The sequence below is a fragment of the Zingiber officinale genome, chromosome 3A (genome assembly GCF_018446385.1).
Source record: "Zingiber officinale cultivar Zhangliang chromosome 3A, Zo_v1.1, whole genome shotgun sequence".
NCBI classification, from domain to species: Eukaryota; Viridiplantae; Streptophyta; class Magnoliopsida; order Zingiberales; family Zingiberaceae; genus Zingiber; species Zingiber officinale.
The window spans coordinates 60,602,018-60,622,607 of NC_055990.1; the positions used below are offsets into that span (position 1 = coordinate 60,602,018).

Here is a 20,590-nt window from a genome sequence, read left to right on the forward strand (position 1 = left end):
TGCTTATTTTCTTCTTGAACATCAGCCTCAAATCACTCCAAACTGTTCAAAACAATCAAACATCTCATTTTGGCAGTTTCTGTAAACAAAGAACAGAGGACGCAGTGTTTGAAAGTTGACTTTTTGTGTCTTCCTCGCTTAATTTTGTCTTCATGCATGTTCTTTGGAGCTGATGGAGACAAAAGCATGATCATGGTGCTTGCAATAATTGTAGAAACCCACCGAAGAACAAATTGATTCCTTGATTGGAATGCAGGATATGGAGAAATATTTGAGGTGTAGACAAATATTTAAAGCATGCTAGCTTTAGATCTGCTCCAATAATCTCAAGGGTCCAATTCGGTTACACTTATTTCTGACAAGGATGTTGTATTTACAGGAGATGACTATAAGATTAAGGTCTGGAATTATAAGACACACCAATGCTTGTTTACCCTCCTTGGTCATCTTGATTACATTCACACTGTGTAGTTCCATGATGAGCATCCATGGATTGTTAGCGCAAGTGACGACCAAACTATTAGGATATGGAATTGGCAATCTCAGACCTGTATTTCTGTATTGACAGGGCACAACCACTATGTGATGTGTGCCTCATTTTATCCATCATCGCTACTTAAGTCCTTCCTCATCTTCGACAGTTTCATCTTCTTGATCTCTTGTTTACAAGTATTAATTAATTGATGCATGCAATGTGTTTGATGAATTTCCTCGAACACTATCCTGAATTGATTTTATCATTTTTGTTTGCTAGATTAAGGAGTTGTTATTTCCTGTTGCTAAGTTGGTTTTATGTATTCCTTGAACTATCAAGCTTTTTTTATGTCTATGCTAATTCTTTTCACTGATATGCCATGTTTTTTGGTTTATAAATTTACCTCTTTTTGTTGTTGTTGTTTCTACAGGATTTGTGCGTTGGGCTTCTTAGACGCGCTACATATACAACTTAAAGGCTTTGATAATTAAGTGAGTATTTTCTTTTGACCTTCTTGTTAAATCGATTCATGACCAAGTTAATTATGATTTTGTGAATTTCTGAATCCATCTGAATAGTTCCTAATACGGTTTAGGGTTTAGGTGATGATTCATGAATGACTCATAGTTTATTTATTGGTATAATGATGAAGTGCAAATTTTGTTTGTCATACTAAGTTAATTGTTGTTGAAGGAGGAAAGTAGGAAACAACTCTCTGTCACAGGGTTAAAATATCCCAGTTATGCTTACGACTCTTGGTCAGATGGCTATTGCTAATCCAATATTTACTCATGGTCAGCTACCTCCACGGGTAAGTCATTGAATATGTCTTACTTTTTTTTTTGCCTTCCTACTTCAAGATTGCTTAAATGTACTATGGAAGTTTTTATTTTTTTTTTCAAAATCTATTGATTGAATTAATGGTCATTAGTAACTTTATTTTTTAGTTACTAGCTAAACATTTGTTGCAACAAAGATTTAGTTTGGCCATTTTATTTCTCATCCTCAAACAATCTGCTGTAGGTGAAATATGTTGATCCATTACTACACTCATCAATTGTTAGAGATGAAGCATTTGAGACTATGCTAAAGCTTGCTCATTGTATAGCCCCACCTCTTTCTAGTTGGGCACATGAGATAGCTGCTGCTTTGCATATTATTTCTAAAAAAGATGTACATGCTTGGCCCTTCATTGGGTATTTTGAGCAAATAGTTAATGGTCTTTTACTGTCATGTAAAGTTGGACCACTTCCAATAGATTTGTTTACCTTTATATTTTCGATATATTTCTATCTAACTTTAGTTATAATCTAATTTTACTTGTTTCTAGCTATTCTTTTTAATTGCTTCATTTCTACTTAGTAATAAAGCATATTTTTCTCCCCAGAAGATTGCATACACTTCACAAAATGACAACACTTCGTACTTCTGAGCCTCCATGGCTACTACACCTGGGAATTTGTGATATAACAAACACTTCTAACCTATTTTCTAGTATTAGTTCGTTGTTACCATATTTTCCCCCAACAGATTTCTTCTTTACAACTTGTTCACCAGTTTTCATTCTCTTTATTGTTAGAATGTAGGTTTAGTTTATATTAGTTTTAGTTCATGAGTAGTTGCTAAATGAGTGTCAATTCTTTTGATTCATATGTCTCTCTGTTTTACTCTTAAAATGAAAGTTCATATCAAAAGAAGTTCTATTGAGGTGCCTCTTGGAACTACATGGGTTCAGGGAATAATGCGAACTTCAGGATTTGATACAATTCTGGTACAATGATTTGCTAACATATTATGTAATTGTGAACTTTCACTTTATGTAATAAACTCCTCAACAGATATGTCCTTTGAAGAGGCCTAGGAAATGGGGAGTATCTCCTTCAGTTAAATCATTTACTTTTCTTGTTAAAGGTGGTTTTGTAATGGAGTTGACTGTTGCTTAGTTTTGGTCCAGTGGAATTGCTAGCCATGAAGTGACTCTCGTAGATTTTGAGTGAATCAACTAGATATTTCTTACCGTGCATCTTATCATTAAAATGGAGTGATAGAAAAATGTGAGGTGTCAGATTCACACTTTCATCCATCAAATGTGTTTATTGTGTCATTATTTTTCTTGTGTACTAGTAATTTATTTGCATTCTATTTTGAGTAAACATGTGTTGGAAATGAGATATCTTGGTGATTGTGGGGAAATTCAATTTTCTTACTAGCTTTCTACATTTCCCGGGGACCGGGTTAATTAATAGCAATCACTGTGCTAGTGCTAATTTAACATTAAGATCGATCTATAGAGGTATCTACTCGTTTGGTCCTAGCATGTAAAAACTTTCTACATTTTCCAGGTCAGCAAATGAGATATACTTGCATGGTGAAATATATCATTTTTTTTTATGCAAGACACTTTACCAAAGAAGGATTTGAGATCACAAACTCTTCAGTCTATAAGTTTTTATCTGTGAAATATATCTTTTAAGTGTGTAATCCAGTGGAGTCTATAACTTGTAATTGATATCTATATAAATAATAAAAAGTACATCTTTATGATTGTTTGTTCCACTTTGTAATCTAGTAGCTTCCCCGCTGGCAAATATCTTGTTGTCGGAGTTGTTAATGGAAGGAACATTCGGGCAAATGATTTTGCATCCTCTCTCAGCACACTTGCGAGTCTTGAGGCCATTGTTGGAAAAGGTCGTATTGGTGTAATTCCTTTTCTTTCTTTCTAATTCTTGTTTTTCTTCAAAATGCAACTGATATTATTTAATGTTTGTATGTAGATAAGCTTGTTGTCTCAACTTCATGCACACGGTTGTCGACCTTGTCAACGAGACAAATGAAATTGGATACTGAGATCAAGGGCTTGCTTTTCTATCTCCAAAAGTTGATGAAGTAAATGCATTGGCTAAAGTGTTTGGCTGGTGAGAAGGATGAGGTAGTTCTCACTGCAAAAGTTATTCATGCTTCCAGGTTTCATAATGATAGCAAAAGCTTATGGATACTGTTGTAAGAAGAATATTTATGTAATTTATGAATATTTGTGTATTTTATGGATACTCTTGGAAGAAGAATATTTGTGTAATTTTTAAATATTTGTGTATTTTCTTGGATACTGTCGGTTTTTCACCGTTTCGGAAATCGAATTTGTTTCGTTAAACAATACTGATATTACATCGGTTTTCCACTGCTGCAAAACTGGTGTCATTAACTAATATTACATCGGTCGTATACCGTTGCCAAAACTGGTGTTATTAACATATAATATTACATCGGTTTTACACCGTTGATAAAACGGTGTCGTTAAGTGATACTACACCGGTTAATAACCGATTCGAAAACCGGTGTCGTTAAGTGATACTACACCAGTTTTAACCCAATGTCTAAAATGACAGACCTTTTACATCGCCTTCATAGACATCTGTCGAAAATATAATAGACAGCGGTGGAAAACCGATATCTATGAGGGTTTTTGTTGTAGTGGTATATGCATGCAACAGTGATACAACTCAATTAGCGGAACTAATGTGCATAGCATATAGAAGGAAGAATTCTAAAACATAAAATATTCAATAAGAAAATCCAGCAACATGAAAGAATAGTTCAAACATTCTGAATACAAAATCTTAATGAATTTTTTAACTAAATCCCAAGGCTTCTATAGTCCAGACATCACACATCCATTCACACCTCCTTATCGCCTTCCTTTGTTATAACTTTTCATTTCCTTTATTTGCAGTAAGAGGAAAATGCAACTATAAGCAGAATGCTTAGTTAGCGCTATCTAACTCACAAAACTCGAATATGCATGTGAATAGGAAGAAATCAAAAAACTGAATGCTTTAAAAGAAATACTACACATGCTCATCCAATAATAAAGAAATCAAACATACTGAAATGCTAAACATGTATAGGTGCTCATCTAATAGTAAATAACAGTAAGCAAAACTAAACAACATGCTAGCATAAAAGAAAACTAAACTTGCTTATGTGAAACTTATTTCACTTGTTCAAAACTTATACTTTTATACTTTAAAATAATAATCTCTTGGGCCCAGGCTTAGTACCATTGCGCGCTCCCTAATACAAACTGATGTAGCGAGCCACCAGTCCTACGAGGGTAAAGACCTTGGTCTTACCAGGGCCGAGACCTCGGAAATGGTCACATGGATTTGTTTAACGACAACCTCGGAAGTCGGGTACTAGCCTTCTCAAGTAAAATACTTATACTTGTTAATACTTTTAATAAAAGAATACCTCATAAATTAAACAGTAAGCAAAAAGAAAAAAAAATGTTGTTCATATTCATTGCTTCAACTCATAAACTAAATCTGCATTGCAACTAGTACAGGATTTGCTACTGGAAACCAAAAAAAGAACAATAATGATACCTCATGCTCAGTGCCATGGCAAGGAAACAAAAGAAACCAAAAACGCTACACATAGCCATTCAAAACTAAAACCTGCTGAAGCTTGAAACCTATATAAAACTTATTCAAAGCTTATACTTTATAGAGCAACAGAAATCAAGACTGCAGGTCTAATTACACTACTAAGGGATCTAACTGAATGCTCCCAAAACCAAAGGTTGTTCATCTTCATTTTATAACACAAAAACCGAAAACTAGCAGTAAGGAAGAAAACTAACTACATGCTCGAAATTTATCCAAGCTATCTTATGTTCATTGCCTAGTAGTAGCATCCGAAACCTACAAGGCTCTTACATGAACCGATCCTACCTGTTAAGATCCCAAATAGAAAATTACACAGCAGCTCCAAATCAAACATTAAGGAAGAAACTAAACTGCATGCTCAAAATAACCGAACTTCACAGCAGCTCCAATCAAACAGTAAGGATTTAAATCGAAATCTGAAAATACTAATTACAAGGCTTGAAGGAAATCCAACCCACATGCTTAAACTAAACTAATCATTCTCTTTCTTTCTTTAGGGTTCACGGCAGCAAGCACAAAAGCACCGCTTCTTATGGTATGCTTCGAACAGAAACAAGAAGAAACAAGACTCCAATAGCTACTCCTACTGCAGGTGAGAAGCACTTACCCTTGATCTTGAGCTTACAACCGAATTAGACTTCTAAGGTTTCGGAGAAGCTTGAAAATCCAACCTTTCCTTCGTGCCTACGGATTCCCTCGACGAGAAGGTCTCTATTCCGTGAAGAGCTCACGGGATTTGCCCTTCACCGGCCGCTAGAGATGAAGCCTTAGCTTTGGCTTCATCTTCCGCCCGAGCACCACCGCCGCACGCTAGACAAAGGAGAGGAAGGGCTTTAGGTCACGACCAAAATTATCCCTAAGTTCTCTCTTAATCTCCCTTTATAACTAGAGTACTCTGTTATCTACTATTTCTTAAATAAATTTCGCTATCTATTTTATCAGCACGGCCCTGCTGGGTTCCTGGTCATTCAAAACAACTTAAGGCTTTGCTTAACCAGAGGTCTCCGGTTCGAACCTCGGCTCAACCTCTTTATTTTTTTGCAACTTGTTTCTTTTGGTAAAAATACCGAACGAACTCCAAAAATTACATAAAAATACTCTAAAAATTTATAAAAATCTCTATAATATTTCTAAAGCATTCCTAAATATTTTTAAGTACTATTAGAACTCGTAATGAGGAAATTTGGGTTGTTACACATGTTGTCTGAGTAGCCCTTAGAGAAAAGTACAGTGGAGGAAGTCTGAGCAAGCTTCGATAGCTAACGATTAAGTTTGATAGCTACATTAAGCGTCCAAATCTTTCAATGGTTCAACACCTCAAGTGTTGGTTGCTACTCGGAATACCATTTTGTTTCCCCTGTACAAAATTTGTACAAACACAGAACTTAACCTAGCTACCCATGTAATCTACTGAAGTTAAACTTGGAATGCAAACGATACTTAACATTATTAATACAAGTTGCTCTTCAGAAGTTAAACTTGGATTGGAAATGATACTTAATATTTTTACTCCAAGTTTAACCGATGTAATCTTCCTAAGTTAAACCATATTACAGAAGTTGATTAAATATCTATTTCAAAGATTAGCTTCCAGGTTAAACATGGCGAGGCACTAGGTCTTCTTGGTTATGGGATCATCCACCACTTCCTAGACAAAGCCTTTCAAAGAAATTGAATATTTAACTTCTTACAGTAACCCTAGATTTAACTATAGATACCATAATATAAACACAAGATCGAAATGTAAAATCGAAATACAAAATCGATAGCAAGAAATCGAAACATAAAATCGCTAGCCTCTTGTGTTGGTGTTTTAGAATCCATGCAAAGAAAACTAACTAATTAATTTGAAGCGAAAACCATTAATTAGATATACCTTTCTTTGTAGCTAAAGACCTCTTGATCTTCTATTATATTCCTCTCCTTCTCTTGGACGTTGTGTGGGCAACGATTTACCAAGATGGAATCCACCCGAACCACTTCTTCTCCTCCAAAACTCTCGAGCCACCAAGGGATGCCAAAATAGGAAACTCCTTCTTTTCTTCTTCCCCTCCAAGCAACCTGCCACCTAGGTACTTCTTGTCTTCTTCTTCTTCTTCTTCAAGCTCAGACCTTGGAAGGAAGAAAAGGAGGAAGAAGGGAATATAGATGTCACCGGCCTTAAGGGAAGAGAGAAGGACAGGGCCAGCCACAAGAAAGGAGAAGAGGAGAATAATAATATGTGTTACACCATATGACATCACCTCCTCCTCTTTTATAATCCTTGCTCATGGCAAAAAAGGAAAGTTTTAAACATAATTAAAACTTCCTTATTTGTGGCCTCCCTTTAAAAAAAGAAAATTTTAACAACAATTAAAATCTCTCTTTTCTAAATTTCCTATTGTACATCGCAATAAAGGAAAGTTTTAAAATTAATCTCTCTCTTTTAAATCATGTAGACATCTAAAAAAAAGAAAGATTATAATTAAAACTTCTCTTCTAAATCATGGTTACCAAAAAGGAAAGTTTTATTAAAAATTAAAATCTCTCTTTTAAGGAAAGATTTTAAAATATAAAACTCTCTTTTAAAACCATGTGGATGGCTATAAATGGAAAGATTTAAACAAAATTAAAATCTTTCTTTTAGCTATTGTAGATAACTACAAAAAAAGAAAATATTTTAACAAAAATAAAATCTCTTTTTTAAATTCCCTTAGTAGATGGCTATAAAAGGAAATGTTTTAAATAAAATTAAAATCTTTCTTTTAACCATTGTAGATAACTACAAAAAGGAAAAATTTTAACAAAAATAAAATTTCTCTTTTAATCATTGTAGATAACTACAAATAAAGAAAGATTTTAACAAAATTTAGTTTTTAATCAAAAACTTCCTTTCTCTTCTTATCATGGCCTGCCCCATGCTTGGTCATAAAGCATGGCTTGGCCGACCCTAGTCTTGGGCTCTAAGCTTGGCTTGGCCGGCAACTAATAGACTGGGCTTTGGGTGGATAAAAAGCTTTATAAATAAGAGGCTACAACCGGGACAGAGAGGAGGAATTGGTTTTGGTCTCCCGATGAGCTTGAGCTTCCCGTGTTCACCCCGAACACCCAACTCAAGTTCATCAATAATAACTCATACCACTAAAGAGTTATTATTGCACTACCGCACCAATCTCATATTATAATATGGGCTCCTTCTTATCATGAGTGCGCTAATCTCCCTGTATTTAAGATATCGAATGCCCATTAATTAAATGAGTTACTGACAACTCACTTAATTAATATCTAGCTTCAAGAGTGGTAACACTCAACTTCATTGTCATGTCAGACAATGTCCACCTGCAGGGTTTACATGACAATCCTTATGAGTTCCTCTTGGGGACATTATCAGCCTAGATCACTAAGACACAGTTTGCTTTTATAATCAAAATACACCATATAAATAATATCATTTTTCAACTTATCGGGTCTATTGATTTAATGAACTAAATCTCACCCTTTTATAAGTCAAAGAAATAAATACTAAGTATACGTGCTTGTTATTATATCGGGATTAAAAGTACACACATCCATAATAATTGAGGTCCTATTCTTTTATACTGTCAGTATAAAAAGAAGAACCTCAAATGGTCCTGCTCAATACACTCATAGTGTACTAGTGTAATTTTATAGTCAAGATAAACTAATACCAAATTACACTACAACCATTCAAATGGTTTGTCCCAATCCATCTTGGTTGTGAGCTACTATTTATAATTTATAAGGAACTGATAACATGATCTTCTGTGTGACACCACACATCATGTTATCTATAATAAAAATTAAATGGGCAACTACATTTAAGATAAATATAGACATTTGACCAATGTGATTCTTATTTCAAAATAAATGTTTACAAAGAGCTAGGCTTTTAGTATACATCCTAACAATCTCCCACTTATACTAAAAGACTATGGTGCCATAAATGCTGCCATATATCTGATTCTCATCCCTTCAACATGACGATCAAAAGCTCTTGCCGGAAGGGCCTTAGTGAAATGATCTGCCAGGTTATCTTCTGATGTAATCTTGGCGACAACAACTTCTCCTCATTTCATAATATCTCGTATCAGGTGATACTTGCACACTATGTGTTTACTTGCCTTATGGGCTCATGGTTCCTTTGAGTTTGTTACTGCACCACTATTATCACAATAAACTGTGATAATTTTGGGTAAACTAGGAATCACATCCAAGACCATCAAGAAGTTTCTGAGTCATACTACTTCTTTGACTATCTCAGAAGCTGCTACATACTCAACTTCCATGGTGGAGTCTGAAACACATTTCTGCTTAATACTCCTCCATGTTATTGCTCCACCTCCCAAAGTAAATACATACCCTGAGGTCAACTTACTATTGTCCCAATCTGATTGAAAATCCGAATCCGTGTAACCCACATGGAGCAAATAATCTACCTTGTATACCAGTATATAATCTCTAGTCCTTCTCAGATATTTTAATATATGTTTTACGGCAGTCCAATGTCCCTGTCCAGGGTTACTTTGATATCTGCTAACCATGCCCACAACAAAACAGATATCCAGTCTCGTACATAGCATCGCATACATTAGGCTTCCTACAGCCGAAGCATAAGGAACTACCTTCATGTCCTTTATCTCCTTTGATGCCTTAGGGAACATCTCTTTAGATAAAGGTACTCCATGCCGAAAAGGTAAGAAACTTTTCTTAGAGTTCTGTATGCTAAAATGAGCAAGGATAGTATCGATATATGAAGCTTAGGATAAGCACAACATCTTTTTCTTGAGATTCCTTATTACCTTGATCCCAAGAATATGCCCACATTCTCCCAAGTCCTTTATATTAAATTGCTTAGAAAATCATACCCTTACATCTGACAACACTTTGACATTGTTGCCAATGAGCAAAATGTCATCTACGTATAGTACAAGAAATACCACCACGTTTTCATCACTTTTCTTTATACACAAGACTCATCCTGATATTGAATAAATCCAAAAGATTGGATTACTTCATTAAATCGGATGTTCCAAAATCTCGAAACTTGCTTTAGTCCATAGATAGATCATTTGAGCTTACATACAAGATGCTCTTTGCTCTTCACAATGAATCCCTCTGGTTGCTTCATATGGATGTTTTCTTCAAGACTTCCATTAAGGAAAGCTGTCTTGACATCTATTTGCCAAACCTCATAATCCATATGAGCAGCAATAGATAAAAGAATCCAGATAGACTTAAGCATGGCTACCGACGAAAAGGTTTCCTCATAATCGATTCCTTCTTTCAAAGTATACCATTTTGCAACAAGTCTCGCTTTGAAAGTTTCCACCTTACCATCTACCCCTCTTTTTATTTTGTAGACCCATTTACATCCAATGGCTTTTACACCATTTGGTGGTTCTACAAGCTCCCAGACCGGATTAAATATATAGATTCTATTTCAGAGTTCATCGCACTTTGCCAAGATGCTGCATCTTTATCTTGAAGTGCTTCATCATATGTCCGGGATGAAGTTCATGTTCACCAGGGATCAAGTCTGAAGACTCTCCCAAAAACATGAATTTTTAGGTTGCCTAACAACCCTCCCACTATGACGAGACACTACTTGTAATTGTGCATCATTTGTGACACGTGTTGCAGTTTCTTATGGTATCTCATCTTATACCGTTGGTACTAAATTAGACGTGTCTTCTCTAATTTCCTCAAGAATAATTTTACACGTGGGCTTGTGGTTCATTACATAGTCTTCTTCTAAAAATCGATCATTGGTGCTAACAATGACCTTCTGATCTTTAGAATTATAAAATAAACCACCTTTCGTTCCTTTAAGATAACCCACAAACAAGTAAACTTTTGTTCGTGATTCCAAATTATCAATGTCTCCCTTCAGCACATGTGCTGGACTACCCCAAATCCAAATATGCTTCAGACAAGGCTTACGCCCATTCCATAATTCTATGGGAGTAGAGGGTACTGACTTAGAAGGTACCATATTCAGAATGCATACTGCCATTTCTAGAGCATATTCCCAAAATGAATTTGGTAATTCTGAATAACTCATCATTAATCTAACCATTTTCATAAGAGTTATATTCCTTGGTTCTACCACACCATTCTGTTGGGGTGTACCAGGTGCAGACAATTGGGATTGAATCCCGTCATCTAATAAGTAACTCCTAAACTCTCCTAAGAGGTACTCTCCACCACGATCAGACCGTAGTGTCTTGATACTTTTACCATGATGTTTCTCTACATCGGCCTTGTACTTCTTTGAACTCATCAAAGCACTCAGACTTGCGACACATCAAGTAAATGTACCCGTATCTCAAATAGTCATTTATAAAAGAGACGAAATATTTGAAACCACCTCTTGCCTAGATAGTCATAGGTCCACACAAATCAGAATGAACCAATTCCAACATATTTTTGGCTCTATACCCCTTAGCCTTAAAAGGTCTTTTGGATATTTTTTCTTCCAAGCAAGACTCACAGGTTGGAAAGTTTTGAAGATCTACATATTGTACTTCCTTAAGAAGTGTATTTTTATAAGGTATTTTGAGACTTCTAAGGGTTATGTTTTTATTGGTAAGTGACAAGATAGAACCATCTCTGAAATTGAGTCACTCAAGATACAATATGTTCTTATTGTACTTACCAATAAGAACAATATGGAACCATCTTGTCACTCACCAATAAAAAAATATAACCCTTAGAACTCTCAAAATACTTTATAAAGATACACTTCTTAAGAAAGTACAATATGTTTTTATTATACTTCCACTATAGAAGTTCTTTTTCCTTCCAAGCAAGGGATTTACATATTATACTTCTTTAAGAAGTGTATCTTTATAAGGTATTTTGAGACTTCTAAGGGTTATGTTTTTATTAGTGAGTGACAAGATGGAACCATCTCTGAAATAGAGTCAAGAGATGCTACTTTTCTTGAAACTGAGTTCCCGACATGAGGTGAAGTTGATAAGACAATTCCTCTATATGAGATAGAGGAAGAGGATAATGTTCCTTTATCAACAAATCAGGAGATGTCTGAATCTTGTTAAACTAGTGAAAGTAATTTGCCACTTAATGAGTCACTTTCTCAATAGTCTAACCTACGAAGAAGTAGTTGTCAGATTATTCCTCGGAGAAGGTTTGATATTGAGAATGAGGCATTGATGATTCTCCTAGTTGATGATGAGGAACTTTGAACAGTTGAGGAAGCTTTAAGAAGCTCAGTAAGAGAAAAATGGAAAATTATAATGGATCAGGAAATGGAGTCAATGAGAAAGAATCAAGTTTAGGATTTAGTCGATCTTCCTCCGGGCCGAAGGACAATTGGGAATAAATGGATTCTCAAAATAAAGAAGAAAGAAGATGGATCAATTAATCGATACAAAGCTTGATTAGTTGCAAAAGGATATACCCAAATGGAGGGTATTGACTTTGAAGAGACATTCTCCCAGTTGTGAAGTTTGTGTCAATATGTGTCAGCCTAGCTATAGTAGCATAATTTGACATGGAATTACATCAGATGGATGTAAAAATAGCTTTCCTTAATGGTAATCTTGAAGAAGAAATCTATATGGTACAACCAGAATGTTATGTTGTTGAAGGTCAAGAGAATAGAGTATGTAGACTTAGGAAGTCTATATATGGGCTAAAGCAAGCGTTAAGACAATGGAACATGAGATTTAATGAAGTCATTTTGTCTTATGGTTTCAAGATGATCAATGAGAATCATTGTGTTTACTTTAGAAAGGAAAAAGGGAAAGTTTGTCATTTTATCATTATATGTTGATGATATGCTAATAGCTGGAAGCGGCATAAAGTGTGTGATAGAAGTCAAATCCTAGATTTCATCATAATTTGACATAAAAGACATGAGAGAAGCAGAGTACATCTTAGGTGTGAAGATCTTTGAGATCGTTCAAAAAGGTTTTTGGGTTTATCTCAAGAATCTTATATCACTAAGATGATACAATACTTCAATATGTCAAATTGCAATATTGAACAAACACCTGTAGTGAAAGATATTGTTTTGAGCAAAAGTATGTATCCCAAGACTCCTGAGGAAATAGCTGAAATAAAGAAAAACTCATATGCTAGTACTATTTGTAGTTTAATCACTACAAGAAAAAAGCTAATAGACAACGCTTTTAAAGCGTTGTCTTTCTGCCTGAAAAAGCGTTGTTAAAGGCACTATTGTTAAAAGTCTGCTGAACGACAACACTTTTAAAGCGTTGTTGTTTGTAGCGAAGACAACGCTTTTGCAACGCTTTAAAAGCGTTGTCGGTTTATGCAAAGACAACGTGTTTGCAACACTTTTAAAGCATTATTTTTGGTAGAAAAGCTTTTAAAGCGTAGTCGTTTTAAGCGAAGACAACACTATTACAATGCTTTAAAAGCGTTGTTGTTTTTTACAAAGACAACACTTTTTGCAATGCTTTAAAAGCGTTGTCGTTTTAAAGAAAAAAATAAAAAAAATTATTTAAAAATCATTGTTTTTATATTTACGGAACTATTATTTTTTTTACCATGTCTAGATTCAAATTTTACATATAATCAACTCAGCTAATGATTTCAAACTCATACCAAAATAATAGAATTCTGACATTGAAGTAATATTAGTATTTAATTACATGAGAAGCTAGTAAATATCAAAATTAACACTAATTCTATTTCAAAGTAGATAGTGATATTCACATATAAAACAAAAGAGCACAAAATAACTAGCCGACCTCGAAGCCAACAATCTATTTACTTCTACTAGCTACACTCAAAAATTATTATCGGCTTGAGAACGGGACAAATCAGTACAATAGTTACTACCACAATACTGAAGAAGTAGTTTGTCTTTCTCAATCTATTACAGAAATAAGCAATTGGATTTTATCTAGGATCTTTGTGAGCTTTGAACAGATTGAACAGTTGGCCTGAAATATAAACAAAAAATTACTTCTACTAGCTATTTTCTATAAATGAACCAAAACTCATTACTCGTGAAATGAAATCTTGAAGAAAGAAAGCTGCGGAAATGTAACGCTTCAAAAGAAAGTCATGAATGAAACACTTTTCTTCTCTGAAACGCTTTCTGCAAAAGCATCTTGTTGCAAAATGCAACGTCTTCTTACCAAAATAAAGCTTAAGAAAGCTGTCACAAAGGCAACGTTTCTTCAAACTGCATTCTAAAATGCATGCAGTTTCTAAATTGCATTCTTCAAACTGTGCAGTTTCTAATATGCAGAGAAAGCTTGCAATTTCTCAATTCTAAATGCATACAGTATTTCTCCATTCTAAAATGTATACAATATTTGCAAAAAGAAAGCTAAAATGAAACGTTTAGAATATGAGTTTAACCAATAGTGGAAAATTACCAACTTCCTAAAGAAAGCTTGTAGAATTTTAAATAAGATTGATAAGAAGTAACTAATAAGCAGCAGCAAAAATTAATAAGCTAGAGAAACTATTGCTCACAAATCAAATATATTTTACTAGGAAGTCAAAAGGATACGACTAACTGGAGCATTTTAAATAAGCTCTTGTGCAGATGCATTTCATAATTTTCAACTACTATATATGATGACAGTTTCAATAGAAAACTTATACAAGCATGAGAAAATGGCACTCTCCAAGAAAATTCTGATTGTAAAAGAAAAAAAAAGTATAAGACATGAACTGGACCACAACTTCTCCAATGTGCAGTAGATAGCAAGAAAATGTATAAATAAATGTATACATGAAAAACAAAACAAAAAAAATCATCCAATGTCACTTACGATAATTAGGTTGTTCGGTTGAAGAACTTGCATTCTGTTTTACAGTTCCATTCGTTTGTATCTTCAATAGGCACAAGATAATAATTCAGCAATAAATTAACAATAATACTGAAATACAACATAGCTTATTCCTAGCATTGCATACTTACTTCCTTAGCTGATTGCGTCACCATTGGGCTTGCCTTTGATACCTCATTCATAAAGGAACGTTCATTGTGAAATAGTTCTTCTGGAGAAACATCCACAAATGCTACAGAATTTTATATAAGACAATATGTCTCATACAGATAGAAGGTATAAAACATAATATCCCTATGATAATTCTTTTATATCATGTCCAATGCCTTTAAATTTAGGACTCAAATGTTCTGTTTGCTACTCTGCTTTGAGTATCCCTAGCAGAGATTCAAACTAGTTTATTGGCTCCAACTAAACAAATTTTTGGGATTTAGTAAGGATGGTTTCTTTAACAAATTTAACACAATATTTGGAAGCTTTGGGTTGTCTATTGTACTATAGCCAAATATGTTGTGGACACTATCCAATTTAATATGGTGTATTCACTAAATGTGATACCTTATTTAATTAGAACCACCAGCATTTCTATAACTGGACCTTCAACTATGATTTAGTTATTTGTAACCTAATCAAACGTTTCCTCAGCGTAACTCCATCATTTGAGTTTAACCCAGCTCAACCAATGGCAGGCACAGAAACAATGGTATGCTCTTAGAAAACATAAACCTAAGGACAAGTTGGATTAACTAAGGATAGGTTTGGGACCCCAGAATAGTTCTGGTTAAAAGAATGGATGTTTCTTAATGCGATATACAAGTCACATGAGGTCTTGGGGTCGAAACTCGGCGTGACTGAGCATAACCTCCCCTATGTCTTAGCCATTTGCACTAATGGCTAGTAGCCATCTGTGATTTACCTCCTCCGTGTTGGCCTAGGGACGGATTGACGGAGGTGCTGGGAGCGAACGAATCACCTTTTGCCACATGGGTTAAAAGAATGGGCGTTTATTAATGCGACCTATACAAGTAACAGTTCTAGCTAGCAAAAGCCATGACCTGAGTAAAAAAATGAAGCAGCAACATAAGTCTTTAACAATGAATTGATCTAGATTAAAGATTTATCAAATAATAAATATCACTGATATATAATTAAAGATTTAATTACACAATATATACGAAATGCAATTAAAAGATGCAAGACACAATATAGCTGATACCTAAGTTTTTTGAATGCCTGATATTGATACCAATATTGACAACCATGCTATATTGTTCCCAGTGCCCACACAAATGACACAAGAGAAGCAAGTAGAAAACACTGCAATTGCAAATAGAATAATTTAGAAGACAATTTGAAATTGTAATGAAATAAAAATGTTTTTCAGTGATATTTACTGGTTTACAAGTACAATAATCACATTTCAAAAAATAATTCATTTTTCCATTAGTTATTTACTACTTTGCAGGTTCAATAATCATAGGCAATAAACTGGAGATTCAAACATTGTGCCCAAAGTTAATTCAGAAAAAAAAGAAAACAGTTAACTAATAGTGAGAAACCTCTAACGATATCTCTTCTCTTTGATGAAAAAAAGTGGGAAAAACTAATAGACATTTTTTCAACAACCAAACAAGGCTATCTTCTTAATCTTCTCGCTTCATTGAGCTCTGCGCTAAAGCATATCACTTTTAGCGTATCACTAGTAATATTCAAATACATTAAGAAGATTAAAATTCATTGAGGTCTACCTCTATCTGATTGAACTCTTCCAACCATAAAATATATTAGTGCCCTTTAAAGATGAGCATATCATCCCAACCTATTTCATGATATAACTGCCCTATGATATGAGCATTTTCTTATTCACGATATACAAAGCACTAACAAAAGGAAGCCAAGAATGTGCAAAACCTTTCTAAGGATAGGAAGATCATCTTGTTATTTCCAAAAGAGACCTGGACAGTGTATTTTCACAAACCAATGACAACATGTTAAGCCAACTTCCAAAGAAATTCACACAATCTAGAAATAAATTTCTAATATCAAGCACTTTCTAACTGAAAATAAGATTCTTAGGATAGAGATAATCTTACAAAGGGTACAAGTTGCAAAGGGACTCACCTTTAATCTATTTGCAACCTGTCACACCATTAACATGCTTTTCAGTAAGATAAAGAAGAAATCTTCATAAAACAAAAGCAAAATTTATCCAAGAAGTATGAACAGACTCACCACTTGAAAAATGACTGATAGACCAACTCCAACTCCAATCCAAAACAGTGGTGAACCCCTACAATTTCCCAGGGGGATTAAAAGGAAATGATGAGTCATGCAAGTATCAAAAACATATATGCTATAAAAGAAACAAGTTCACTCATGACTGTGAGAAAGAACTACAAGTTATTAGTTTGAAACATGAACAAATATCAAGTAGCAAATGCTTCAATTTCAGTGTCAACCAAGAGTAAACCTTCATTTTCAAACACAACGAAAATGCCTACGGGACATACATGGATGACGATGATGACAGCACAGGAGTTGGGGCAATTGCACTACTTGTTGTCAATTGGTCGTTGCCTGAAGACGTAACACTAGCAAAAAACTGCGTATTGAGCTCTTTCCCTACATAAAATAAGATATAGTACGTCTGTAAACCACATCTACTCAGAGAGAAGGCAGTAATAATTTTTAAGAGAAGCAGATGCAGCGAGAACATTTACACTCACAAAGTCGAACAAAATTAACCATAAAAAGAATTCATCAAACTATGCAGAGATAAACTAATATGAACAATTTAAAAGAAATTTCCAAATTAAGATACGAGGAACCTAACCCCTTGCAAAACCCGAAACTATTAGCTAAGATACGGCTCGTGGAAGATCTAGTAGTTTACGAAGCGAGGCAATACCAATACTAGATGAGGCACGATCGCTGCTTCCACTCGTTAGAGCGAAGGTAACAAATCCAGGACCTCCTCTGCTCCCTACCCTTCTGCTTCTTCTCGCAGGTAGAGCGGGAAAGGAAAAAAGAGTAGGCCGCCACCGGCTGATGACCTCGTGGGGATTTGGACCCGCAGCAAGAAGGGAGAATCTGGAAAGGAGAGCGAAACTATCCATTGATTAGGGTAAAATACCGGAAAATAGAGAATAATAATAAGGGAATTTTCTGAAATTTTTGGAAATTTTTCGGAGCTCGTACGGAAAAACATGTTTAGACTACCCTATTTTTAAGAGGAAAAGTTTTATTTCTCCTTTTCTTTTATTCCTTTTCTTTTCCTCTTATTCCCGTGCCCTAACCATGCGACGCCGTCTCCTCCTTTGCTTAACCGGCGCCACAAGCGACAGTTCCTTCTTCCTCTTCTTCTCCGATCGAACGCCGGCTAAGTTTCTGTTTTCCCCGTCTCCGTTCCTCTCTTTTGGCCGACTCCGAGCTTTTACCCTAGCGCCGGCCACTGACCTTGAGCCCTAGATTTGTCTCGGCCGTGGAGATCAGGACGCGCCGCAGCCATCTCGCGTCGCTCCGGTCGCTACAATTGGCGCCGACGCCTGCCGCCCATCCGAGACCCTTCCTTTGATCACCGAGAAGAGCCCCTTCCTCTCCTCTTCCGCTCACCGATCAGCCGACCAAATTCTTCTGCTCTAGATCTATTCCGCGTGGTCTTCACTGTGCCCTGCCGATGCTGCCATCTCTTGACCCGAACAACGCCGACCTCCTCCATGATGTGTTCTAGTTCCAGATGCGGAGTCTGTTCTTCCACTGATCTGGAACAAAGATTTGGGCTTTTTAGTTTACTGAGGTGGATCTTGATGAATTGTTGATTTGGTTTGCTTGTTCTAATTTCAGCAGCAACTATCTCTTGGCGTGGATAAGTGAGTACGAGGGTAGTCTTGTGCTGTGGATTTTGGTGGATCTGGCAGTCATTGACTTCAGCAAGTTTCAGCAACTTCTTGTTCTTGAACAAGGCTGTAAATTGAGGTAAGTGTAGGGATTTGATATGTGTTGTGGATAATGGATTGATTTAGGTATGATTTGATTATGTGGTCATGTGTAGGTTTGAATTGGAGGTTGTAAATGGTTGTTGAGTATAAATTAGGTTGTGTAGAATAATTATGTTATATGGATTTAGGTTTTTGGATTTTTATCAAAAAGGTTGTTTGGGGTTAAGGTAATTAACCCTAATTAACCGTTAGACAGGTCGAAGGAAATGGTGTAGGGTTTATCCCTAAATTTCTATTTAGGATTTATTTAGCTGTTTATTTGTATTCTAGCTAAATAAAAGTAAAGGTATTTTTGTTTACACAGGGCTCTGATTCGAGACAGTATCTCGACGTCGGATTTGGACCATTTTGTCGGAGGCGGGTACTTTTGACTTTTTGTCTTTGATATGCTTAGTAATGAAATTAACATATTGCATTAATTATGTCCCTTATTTGTTTCGGTTAGTCACTACCCATCCGATACAATCGATCGATTGCTTGACCAGATCCCACGATACTTTATTTGCTTATATATGGGTAGTGATATACCACGCTCACCACGCTCGTGACCCAGGTTTTATACCTCCGCATTTGATTCGATATTTGCGACCTAGGTGCACTTTTCTATATATACGGATAGGTCGATGTTTTACGGTTATCGCACGCACCATACGACGATCGCATGCCATAGTCCGCCCATTATCGAGTACATCGCCAGCTATACGGATTCGCACACACCACCACCATGTCGAGCAGAGTTAGGGATCATAGCAACCACTGGTCCGCTTAGCAAGTGACACAACGTGTTATCCTGCAGGATTCCACCCGCCGAAAGTACCGGAGACGAGAGCATCAAGGCCCCCATTCTGGGGTAGGAGGATGAGGACAGTGTACTCGACAAGATCCCGCCCACTCGGCCACCATCGTGTAGTGACGAACGAGCACTATTGTCAACTCTACCCACCTACTCACTATGCGTGAGATGATCGACCGGCCACCGGTGACCAGACGCATCGCATCATACGCATGATATGCATTCATCAGGTTTCTCGCGATTTATACGCCGTATATCGATACCTACTACCACATACAGTGATTCTTATACCACTCGGACCGTTTGTGCTTAGTACAGCCTCTCCTGCTTACTTCAGATGATATTTTTATCTTCTTCTTATATCGTGAGACCGACGCACGATTAAGTTGTTGTGTTATTTCTTTACTCGCATATCAATTGGACCGCGCTGACTCACCCCGCCCTCCATTGTTGTTATTTTCACTGTCAGAGGGAGTTCACTGTCCCCACAAAGACGAAGTGCTACCTCTACCGGTTTTGAGTCGTTGTTTATTTAGCTGCCATCGACTTTGCTTTAGTTTGTCTGCTGACTTTACATACGGATATCAGACGGAATCTTCCGCTCACGGACTTTTCGTACGATTTGATTTATTCTACTACGCCTACCGGACAGTAAGAGGTGAGTTCGCCGGCTTCAGCTTTACGAGCGTAGTCGAGTGGTGATTTCAGTCGAGTACTATTGTTACTATTATATACCAGGTCATTAACAAATGAGGTCAATATATATATATAAACCGGGTGATTGTTTATTTCTTGTTATTATTCCAACCGCTCGAGGTATATTAGACGTAGAAGTTTCGATTCAGACAGTAGACAGTAATAAATTTTTCTACAGGTCTCCTCCCATAATTTCCGAGCATTAGTGTTTACGATCTGTTTTGATTGATATTTTTGGGATAACCTAATACCAATTTATTTACTGGTATTGAGGCGCCAAGTTCGCGATACTTGTCGGATTTTTCAGACATGGATTTTCAGATTTATCTCGACACCAATTTATCGTATCGAGCCGGTTGACACCGCTGTGTTCGAGATTTATTGACACCGCC

At 36.0% G+C, this 20,590-nt stretch overlaps 1 protein-coding gene and 1 long non-coding RNA gene across 2 annotated transcripts; one reads left to right on the forward strand and one right to left on the reverse strand.

Moving 5' to 3' along the window:
- Positions 1-13,647: 13,647 nt before the first annotated feature.
- Positions 13,648-17,814, reverse strand: LOC122051943. Its single transcript, XM_042613296.1, has 9 exons — positions 17,620-17,814; positions 17,222-17,333; positions 16,944-17,001; positions 16,833-16,850; positions 16,623-16,666; positions 15,928-16,028; positions 14,843-14,943; positions 14,694-14,754; positions 13,648-13,850 (listed from the first exon to the last, which is right to left on the reverse strand). Coding segments are annotated over exons 2-9 (429 nt in total). The 5' UTR covers positions 17,224-17,333; positions 17,620-17,814; the 3' UTR covers positions 13,648-13,806.
- Positions 17,815-17,973: 159 nt separating this feature from the next.
- Positions 17,974-19,071, forward strand: LOC122053775. Its single transcript, XR_006132351.1, has 3 exons — positions 17,974-18,454; positions 18,555-18,686; positions 19,014-19,071. It is a non-coding gene; the product is annotated as an uncharacterized LOC122053775 (long non-coding RNA).
- Positions 19,072-20,590: the final 1,519 nt, after the last annotated feature.

Bases quoted from the DNA above. Each gene is read 5' to 3' on its own strand.
- LOC122051943 (XM_042613296.1), bottom strand. The intron at 16,029-16,622 runs GTTTTGCACATT...TTGCAATTGCAG, and splicing joins ATCTTCCTATCCTTAGAAAG to TGTTTTCTACTTGCTTCTCT. The intron at 14,944-15,927 runs GTATCAGCTATA...AAAATTCTGTAG, and splicing joins CAGGCATTCAAAAAACTTAG to CATTTGTGGATGTTTCTCCA.